This window comes from Gymnoscopelus braueri (genome assembly GCF_963280865.1).
Source record: "Gymnoscopelus braueri genome assembly, chromosome: 17".
NCBI classification, from domain to species: domain Eukaryota; kingdom Metazoa; phylum Chordata; class Actinopteri; order Myctophiformes; family Myctophidae; genus Gymnoscopelus; species Gymnoscopelus braueri.
The window spans coordinates 52,036,072-52,046,756 of NC_137617.1; the positions used below are offsets into that span (position 1 = coordinate 52,036,072).

The 10,685-nt window shown below is 40.6% G+C and overlaps 1 protein-coding gene across 2 annotated transcripts; it reads left to right on the top strand.

Annotated features, from left to right (window-relative positions):
• The first annotated feature begins 5,313 nt into the window (after positions 1–5,313).
• Positions 5,314–8,788, top strand: LOC308104438 (uncharacterized protein). Of its 2 annotated transcripts, none has more exons than XM_080454845.1 (4): positions 5,314–6,370; positions 6,457–6,560; positions 6,783–7,223; positions 7,560–8,788. In XM_080454845.1, the coding sequence occupies exons 1-4, from the start codon at positions 6,206–6,208 to the stop codon at positions 8,095–8,097; spliced, it is 1,248 nt and encodes a 415-aa protein (XP_080310971.1). In that variant the 5' UTR covers positions 5,314–6,205; the 3' UTR covers positions 8,098–8,788. The 2 variants fall into 2 exon arrangements, with proteins under 2 accessions (XP_080310971.1, XP_080310972.1); XM_080454846.1 differs by having other exon boundaries at positions 6,876–7,223.
• Positions 8,789–10,685: the final 1,897 nt, after the last annotated feature.

The following is a 10,685-nucleotide window of genomic DNA, read 5'->3' on the forward strand; positions in this document are numbered from 1 at the left end:
TAAATTCATCACCCATGTTTACTTTTACTGGTTAACTCCTCGGCTACTAACTATATAACAAACAAACTACCCAAATAAACGGTTCAGTAAAGACGAGCCCCCATTTGTCACGGGCAAATCCTACCGGCTCGCCAAACACCATAGATAGGAGCTACCCTGACCTGAAATGTGTGGGTGTGTGTGTGAGCGTGTGTGTATATGGCAAACTAAAACAATATGGCACTGTTCCCCCCACGTCAACAACCCCTCAGATCCACTCACCTACTGGCTACGGCCAGCTCTGGCGTTGGCCCACACAGCCGGAGCGAGATGCTGGATCTTTCACGGTTCAGGTGCAGGGACAATAACCCGCGTTCTTTTTATGGTATTTTTATGTTTTCTTCTTTTTTCTCCCGTAGGGTTTTTGTGCTATTTATGTAAGTCTCTGTACATCACCGACACTGGACATCACTAGTCTACGGTGGGACAGTCAGTAACTTCTTCTCGTACGCGAAGCTCCACTCATCTCAATTCATCCAGAAACTACAAGGCACAGTAGGACAGCGCTATCCATCCGTCGCTTATCTTCTTAATCTTTAGTTGAGAGGTGGCCTCTGTGTGTACTGTATACAGAATATTACTGACTCCCAAACCGCAACTCGTAACAAACGCGCCGCCACACTCTTCAAACACTTCCTCCCCCCGTCCCTGCGTGATGACGTTCACTTATATAGCCGTACCTCCAGTGGCCGGCCGCCGTTGTGACGTACAGAAACAGTGCCAAAACAATAAATTAAAATAAACAAAACATGTGTGCAGGATGTGAAAAGATATGTATGTATGTGTGTCCTACATTGCCCACTGCACAATATCCTAAAATATGTCCATCAGATTTTGGAAGATGCTTTTGATTATTTATGGTACAACTGATAATGCTCCTTTTCATTCCCTTGCCAGCGCCATGGCGACTCTTATTGTGACACTGTTATTTGAGTCTTACTGTATTAGAGTGTATTTGTTATGACGGGGTCCGACAATAAGCACTGCCCGCTTGCCAAGCCCCCAGAACCCAGTGGTTTCATTGAAGCCAAATGGACATGCTGGCCATTCATGGTACTGCAGCTTAAGGGCTCCTCCAACATGAACGAGCGAAAACGGTTTCGACCAATGGGCTCGACTCACGAGCATGCGAATGGGGCTGCGCGCTTCTGTGACGCACTGAGGCCCAAAAAAGGCCGCGCCCACCAAATTTCCAACCCGGAAGAAGGGGTGATTTAGGCCCATGCGCTGGGTGAGCAACTCAATGCAAGTGGATGGGAGGAGATTTCGGGTGCCCTCTCTATTATTTTTAACTCTATGCTGCTTGCCTGGGGCATTTTGATTGATTTGATGGGTTCAGTTTCTGCCATATTGTTTTTACCTGTCCATGCTTCAAAATAGAAGTGGACTAACAGGAAACCTGGGCCCTCGCTAACATGGAGGAGCATGTTACTCTCCAGAATGTAGCAGATCTACAAGCTCACAGATCTGCTGCTTATACAATTTATACCACAAAACAATTACATTCACTCAGCTTTATAAAGTAAACTGTGGTGCACAAAGTAAATATTACCTTAGATTCATACATTTCTCCCAATATATCCCAACATGAAGTCTATCACAGGCAGTGGTGGAAAGTAACTAAGTACATTTACTTAAGTACTGTACTTAAGTGAAATTTTGAGGAATTTGTACTGTACTTGAGTATTTCCAATTTCCAATACTTTTACTTCTACTCCACTACATCTCAGAGGCAAATATTGTACTTTTACTCCACTACAATTATTTGAAAACTTTAGTTACTAGTTACTAACGTGCTAGAAAAAGTGCTCCTCGGAGCACAGGTCTCCGCCAGGTCAGTTATGTTATTATGGCCGCCTGGTGGCGCTATAATAGGCCAATGTGAAAAGGGTGCCATTTCTTCTTAGGCCTTTCACGGCAATAGGACACTGCATTCATGATTTGAGGCATTTTGTTCCAAAAATGTGTTTTGCTAAATTACACCTGCTGGTGGCGCTATAACAGTCCAATGTGAAATGGCTGGCATTTCTCTCTCGGCCTAGCGGGAATGTGCGTGTGAAATTTCACGGAAATTGCAAGCTGCGTTCATGATTTGAGGCATTTTGTTCAAAAGGGACCAGTCCTGCAAACTTTGGAAGCCAACCTTAGCCAATCAGGATGGAATATGGGAAATCGGACAGATCCGGGTTGATCACATGACTATTCTCCACTTGCACAAAGTCCTCCGCCCCCTTCCGGCTAGAGCGACAACCCCGCCGTTCACTTCCGGTCCATCCGGAATACATTGACTTCAGTCATTTTCCCCCCGTCAATTTAAGTACTTTCTCGTCACTTTTTTTCAATTTAATAACTTGCGTGTATCAGTTGTGTTTGTATTGTTCATATAATTTACCGTTTGTTGTGTGTTTAGTGTTGCCAGCGTGTTTTAACGGTGTCTCTCTGCAACGTGTGTTGTTGTTGTTGTTAGCCAGCCAACTAGCTCTGTAGGCTAACGCAGCTTTGTATACAAGGCACGTTATATTTCGCCATGGCTCAGGGTCATTTTTACACAAGATGCTTGGACGAGCTACCAAGAATGAAAGTGACGGATGTCCACAGGATCACAAAAGCAGGCAGTAAAGCATCTAACTCGTTGCTGGACAAGGGTTTTAGACTATTTGTATCCAGCTATATCTTCAATTATGAAGGCGAGTACATTTTTCATTTACAATTTGTGTAGCCTACACATTGTACACTGATAAATTAGTCTTGGTCAAACTATCTTGTTATTCATCATGTATATGTTATATGTCTGACAGTTTCAAATAAAGACAAGCTGACAGGTGAAGTCAGCATCAGAGCTTGTTGCTATAGTAGGGGGTACTAAGTGAAAAATCGTTACGCGGCAGATAAAAGCATGAAATTTGATACAGATGTCCCTTGGGTCATCCTAAAACATCCTAGAAGGGGTGCCCAAAAAAATCTTAAACAGGAAGTGAGTTATGGACAAAATCCAAAATGGCCACCTAAACTGTTGACCGTTGACTCAAAAGACACCAAAATAATCTCCAAAAAGCATAAAATGTGGCACACGTGTCCTTTGGGTCATCCTAAGACATCCTAGAAGGGGAGCCCAAAAAAATCTGAAACAGGAAGTGAGTTATTGACCAAATTGAAAATGGCCGCCTACAGTGTTGAAAGATGATGCAAGATACCTACAGAATCTCATAAAAGCATGAAATGTGGTACAAATGTCCCTTGGGTGATCTGAACGCATCCTACAAGGGGTGCCCAAAAAGGTTTTAAACAGGAAGTGACCGCCTAAAAGCAGTTGACACAAAAGAAAACATAAGGGGACGTCATAAAAGTGTATAATTTGGTACGTACATTGAGTGCTTCTTAATATATCCTAGAAGGGGTTATTTATTTGTTTGCTTGTTTATTAAACTTTTTAGGAAGGGACCATGTTGAAGAAATTCTAAATGGCTGTTTAAACAGTTGACCATGGCAGTCTGCATATTATGCAGACTCAATACGACAGGTTATGCAGTGCATAACTTGCCGTATTTTGTAGTCTACCTTCTGTTTTCATTTCTACATCACTTATTTATTATACTTTCTGCATAATTTTTTTTATTGTACTCTTTGAATCTTCTTTATTTATCTAACTCTCTGCATATTCTCATTTATTTTACTCTGCATCTTATCTTACTCTGCATATTCTTATTTTACTCTGCATCTTATTTATTTTGCACTCTACATCTTCTTGCTTGTTTTACACTCTATCTTCTCATGTATTTTCTTCTTGATCATTACTGTTTTTTTGTGATTAGTGTTTAGTAACTACATGTATTCATGTGTGCCATTTCGCAATTACCAGCACATTGGCATAATGCTCTGCAAGGTAACCCAGCATCCCGGCATCTACACTTTCTCGAACAGAAGGGCTCAGCTTTGCAGCCACACTTGAGTTCTCTACAAACTTAAGCAGCCTCTGGCAAGAGTGTCCATAAAGGTGTCCACGAATCAGCGACTTTAATTTATTTGTCAGGAGATGGTAGAGATTGCATAGCTTTCAGGCTTCTGGACCAATTGCTAGATTGGCTGCTCGATTTGAATATTGTAGCAGTGCAGCCCGTGTGGGAGGAGTGTTTTCCATTGAGAGACTATTCAAACTTTTTTTGGCACCCCTTAGGATGCATTCAGATCACCCAAGGGACATTTGTACCAAATTTCATGCTTTTATGAGATTATTTTTTATGAGTGTCTTTTGCATCATCTGTCAAGACTGTACACAGCCATTTTCAATTTAGTCAATAACTCACTTCCTGTTTCAGATAATTTCAGGCACCCCTTCTAGGATGTCTTAGGATGACCCAAGGGACATGTATGCCATTATGAGATTCTTTAGTTGTCTTTTGAGTCAATCGACAACACTGTAGGCGGTCATTTTCAATTTTGTCAATGACTCACTTCCTGTTTAAGATTTTTTTGGGCACCCCTTCTGGGATGTCTTGGGATGACCCAAGGGACATGTATGCCAAATTGTATGCTTTTATGAGATTCTTTAGTTGTCTTTTGAGTCAATAGATAACACTGTAGGTGGCCATTTTCAATTTTGTCAATAACTCAGTTCCTGCTTAAGATTTCTTTGGGCACCCCTTCTAGGATGTCTTAGGATGACCAAAAAGACATGTGTGCCAAATTGTATGCTTTTATGGGATTCTTTAGTTGTCTTTTGAGTCAATCGACAACACTAGGCGGCCATTTTCAATTTAGTCAATAACTCACTTCCTGTTTCAGATTCCTTTGGGCACCCCTTCTAGGATGTCTTAGGATGACCCAAGGGACATATGTGCCAAATTTTATGCTTTTTGGAGATTCTTTTGGTGTCTTTTGAGTCAACGGTCAACAGTTTAGGTGGCCATTTTGAATTTTGTCCATAAGTCACTTCCTGTTTAAGATTTTTTTGGGCACCCCTTCTAGGATGTTTTAGGATGACCCAAGGGACATCTGTATCAAATTTCATGCTTTTATCCGCCGCGTAACGATTTGGCAATTTTTTGTGCTTAGTACCCCCTACTACTACAGGTCACTAAAGAAGAACGAAAAACCCCACACTTAAGAGTAGGGTGAAATTGAGGGATGGTGTTTGTTCAGGGCTCCAGAGTACTAAAGGTTTTAGTTGGTTGCACTGTGTGCCTAACTTTTTCATGTAAAATTATCAATACTGCATTGTAGAAATACTCGGTTACAAGTAAAAGTCTGGAATTCAAAATTGACTTGAGTAAAGTACAAAAGTATTGGTATCAAAACGCACTTTAAGTACCAAAAGTAGAAAGTACTCATTATGCAGAAAGTCCCATCTCACATGTTAGCTAATGTATAAAAATCCTTTGAAAATGCATTGCATTGTGAGCTTGTAGATCTGCTATTTTCAAATGTCCTAAATGTATATAGGGCTGAAGTGGGTAATGTATATGTTTAGTAATAATAATCAAAATCTACAAAGTAACTAGTAACTAAAGTTTTCAAATAATTGTATTGGAGTAAAAGTACAATATTTGCCTTTGAGATGTAGTGGTGTAGAAGTAAAAGTACTGAAAACTGTAAGTAAAAAATAACTCAAAATTGTACAGTACTTGAGTAAATGTACTTAGTTACTCCACACCACTGGCACCTGCATATAATTTAGGACCTATACATACACACACATAGACAGACCTGCTAAATGTAAGGTGCACTGGTGCGACCAATTACAATTTTTAGATGCACTAAAAAAAAATTTGGGGTGCATGTGCTTTCCAAATGAGTGACTCTGGAGCCCTGTGGGTGCTCTTGTCAGTCACGTTATTGACTTGACTCTTATGGCCTGTTCATGGCCTAGTTTTCCCGTTCATGGTCCAGACCAGTTCTGTTCTGTTCATGAACTTGTTCTCTGTTCAAAGCCTGTTCATGGCTGTGTTCTGTTGAAAGCCAGTTCATGGCTGTGTTTTCTGTTCAAAGCCTGTTCATGGCTGTGTTGTGGTCTACCTGCTTAATCGTTACTGCTGGTAAGTATCAAAGCAGTGTTATAACTTATCATTAGCATATGGAGGTTTGTCTCATGTTGCCTAAAATCAAATCTATTCTTTCTAATATCTTCTTTTCTTTTTAGGTTGTCCTGAAACATTCAAAGTCAGTAATAATGACTGAGCATCATTGCTCTTGTGTTGCTGGCACAGCACTTTGCAACCACATTGTTGCACTACTCCTCCAGTCAGCTCAATATTCAGAGACGGGTACCAAAGTTGTCCCCCCTGTACACAGCTGCACTGAAACGGAGCAGCAGTGGCATAAACCAAGAACCATGGTCAGTTCCAAATGGTACATCTAATGTTTTTTGTTTATAATTTCATAATTTTGCATAGACCTAAGCACTGCTGAATTAACTCATAGGGGCTGAAACCAGGTCCAGTAGACCAAATGACCATCTCCAAGCCCAAGACCAGGAAGACCACAACCAGGATGTCCAGAAAGACAGGAACCTCAGGAGGAATTAGGTATGTAAATATGGAGTACTGTTTTACAAGTGTTTCAAGGATAAACACTGAAAAGATTATTCTTGTGATATTGAACAATGCACACCAGTTATTCACAATAATGTAGAGATTACAACTAAATTATATTCAACATCAATTTGTAAATTAGATTTTTGTATTATGTGAAATTCTTAAGTATAGAAAATGGAGTAAACCAATGAGCATCACTCATCTGTGTTCCAGAAGCACACTCTACAAGGCAATTGCTGGACCTCTTCCTGACCTCTCCGTTCTCAAGGTCGAAGAGGCTTACAAAAACTTTGACCCCCTGTCTAGGCCATTGGTCTGCAGCATGGGAATGTCTGCAGATCAACCCTTGGTTGACAGGCCTTTTGGACTTGTTCAGGCTGGTAGTGTCCTGTCATACCAACAGCCCCCAGTTCAAGCACGCCACATCATGCATCATGAAGATACTCTACCATTCCCCCCAATCCCCCTGGATGAGTACAGACTTGATGAGAAACTGCAAGGCTGTAGCTTTGTCCTCAGTGAACATGATGAGCTTCACATCAAGTCTCTTCAAGTCACATTTGACACAGCACAGAAAATTGAAGCCGCAACGACAGAGCAGAGCCGGAGTTCTGAGTGGAAATTGCTTCGCAGGCCAAGACTTACCTCGTCCAGGTATGGCTGGAACTACTGATAATTTCTTAGCAATTATTATACAATTACGACTTTTTCAATAGTATATTCAAGAAGCACATTGTAATCAGTGTTGATTTCTATTCAAAAGACTATGACTAAAACTAAATCAAGATTTTCTGTCAAAATCAACACTGATTGTAATATAATTTGGTGTGTGTGTGTGTGTGTGTGTGTGTGTGTGTGTGTGTGTGTGTGTGTGTGTGTGTGTGTTATATAATCAATGAAAAAGGTCAACCAATGAGCTAAATAGGGTTATTTTTATTCAAATCGATTATAATTGCTTAGTTCAATTAACTGTTTCACCACTACCTCCAGGTTCAGAGAGGCGTGCCATGTTCGCGGGATGTCTTCAGCAACGAATTTGGCTCAAAGAATTATTAAAGGCACCGTGCAAACAGCTGACATGAAGAGGGGCCTCGACATGGAGATGGAGGCAGCCATGGACTATGCCAAGTTGAAGAATGTCAACTATTACCCCTGTGGCCTGGTGATACACCCTGATGTTCCCTGGCTTGCTTCCTCCCCTGATGGAAAGGTTTTTGACCCTCTTAAGCACCCACCTTTTGGACTGGTTGAGTTCAAGTGCCCCAATGTTCCAAGTTTTGTGGACTGTCAATACATGATCATGACGGATGGCTCACATGTCTTGAAGAAACAGCATAAATACTACTGGCAGATTCAAGGACAGCTTCTCACTTCTGGCTTGGAGTGGTGCGATTTCGTTGTGTTTGCACAAGATGACATTTTTGTTGAAAGGATATACAGAGATCCAGGGGTGTTGTCAAAAATCAGAGAGAAGGGTGACTGGTACTATCATTATGTGTACATGCAGAGCTTTTTAGAAAGGGCATAGGTCATGGGTTCCCAAACTGTTCATGGTAGTGCTGTAGAACAATGCTGTGAAATGATGCCACAACTAACACACTGTGTCATTACTGCCTTCAATGCAACTGGAGATTATTTCTGCAATGAGTAAAACTCATTCATCAGACTTATGCAGGAGGTTACTCAGGTATTAAATCACTTCAATCGATTGTGCTTGGGTGGTAACTTAGAGTTGAACGTTTTGTCATTTGACAAGGTTTGGCAGTTGCTGGTTTGAAGCCTCACTGGCTCTTCTTTATGTTTGGAGAACTTGCTTGCTTTGAAATTATTTTCCCCTCTTCTCTTATCTTTAATCCGGCCTGATTGACTAGTATGGATTGCTGTAGTAGTTAGTAACTACTAGTTACCCTCTGGTCTATTTCAGTTATTCACGTTTTGTGTGCCCCCCCCCCTTTCTTATTGTTCCACAGCCCGATTGATCATAAAAATGGTCTTGGAATCTTTTGTGTACTTAATACTTCCACAGCTGCCTAAGTCCTCAGATGTCTGCTTACATGTTTAGCTTGTTTGGCAGGGGGTCGTGAGGGAAGTTAAGCGATTTATTCTGGAAAAAAAAGAATTTACATAAAAAAGATATCCACAAATTGAGGGGGAAAGGTGTTTGCGGTTGGTATATATTTTGAGACTTTCGCATTACGTTACACTAAAACATTTTCCGAAGGTAGGATCCATATATACTTTAGATATTGGGTTGTATGATGGATATTTTGGAGTGAAGTCCTTAAAACAATGTTCTATTGAGTTCAAGCAATTAATTGATTTGAAAAATAATCAAATGTACAGGGATGTTTTTCAACTGATTGAAGTGGAAAGGAATGAACCTTTTACAATTTTTCAACCACAATTTTTGTTTATTTTCACAATGTAGTGCCTAAAAGTAACATGTCGGGATATAAATATGTGAAATCTATAGCCTGTCCTACTAATGGCATCTGACTTTTCTTAATACCATGTATTATTTGCCGTATCTGCTGGTTTAAGAAATCCTATTAATCTCTGCCTTTTTGTTGGACTCCATTCACACTATTCTAATATAGTTCAAAAACCTTAATAGTGTGTCGGTAATTCATTTCACCAGTTGCAAGTGCTGTAGCGAGGAAGTTGAAATATGTTGTTGACTTTTATCCTTGCGAGATACATAGGCCTGCAGTGTTGTCTAGAGGTACAGACCATTATGCTAGTGTAACACCTGAGATTCGGACGAGGGTCCCCCATGTGGGAAGGGACTTTAGCCAAACACCATAACCACTAGACTAAGAGGGAATTCCCTCTTGGCCAGTGGAGATATTAGGCTTTTGGTCTTCAGGTTGAGGCTCTGCTACACATGCGATGAATTAACAGTCAAAGTCAAACGACTTGAACAAACTTTTCAGGACCCTCCCACCCTGACAAGCACTTGGAATTGTAGGCATTACATTGAGTTTGACTCGGTTACACCGATAAATATTGTGAAAATAGCAGATCTACTAGCTCAGTGCGAGGCGTCGCGAGCTTGTAGATCGTCTATTTTCACTATGTGCCTCTTATATATTTGGCCAATTTGCTATTAAAAGGTCTCAGAAATGTGTACCCTGTGTGTACCCTATGTTGTATGTAAAGGTATTTAGAAATGTGCAGATACCCTGTACAAACTTATACTGAATGTTGGTTTGTTTACTGTTGAGTGAGAAAACAATGTTGCACATTAAGCTAATCATCTGGGGACCCCCCAGTTTGGGAACCACTGGTTTGCAGGAAAGTGGCAACTAAAATGTAGACATACTGTTACAAGTCCTGTGTTCAACATTTCGAGTAAAAGTTTTGACATCAACATATACTTTAAAGTACCAAAATAAAAGTACTCTTATGAATGGCCCATTTCAATTAAAGATTGTATAAAGTAGGTCTTTTTACATGAAAATGTACAAATGTTGCAGTGGCACAATTTATTATCCAGCGAGCTTTTAATAAAAGTAATGTTTCACCAAAGTGTCTTATTCAAGTATATGCAAGGGTAAGTGTCCTCTTCAGGGTATGCAATGAAAATGGCAGATCTACAAGTTTTTTCTACTCTGATTCTCACACACACACACACACACACACACACACACACACACACACACACACACACACACACACACACACACACACACACACACACACACACATATATATATGCATGAAGTAAGAGAGTGTGAATGTGGTCAATTCATTATAAAATAAAGGCCACTGTCTGGAATTACTTAGTAGGCAAGTGATCCTGCACTGTAAAATCCTCAGTTTATTTATAATTCAGTTGCATCTACACACCAAATACAATCTGAAACAATGACGGCATGATATATTAACCACTTAAACCCTATGTACTTTGTTGACCACAGTCCCCCAGAGGTCTATAATAGGCCCCCTCCTTTTGAAGAATCCAGAGGCTTCATTTGTCACTACTCACAGGTAGAAGCAGTGAAATGCAAGTGTGGTAACAGCAGCAACATTGTATTGTCTTTGCATATGGCTCTAACAGCTGCCGGGAAATAAACTCTTCTTGAGCCCCAGGCATTGAGGCACCTGTAGATGGTC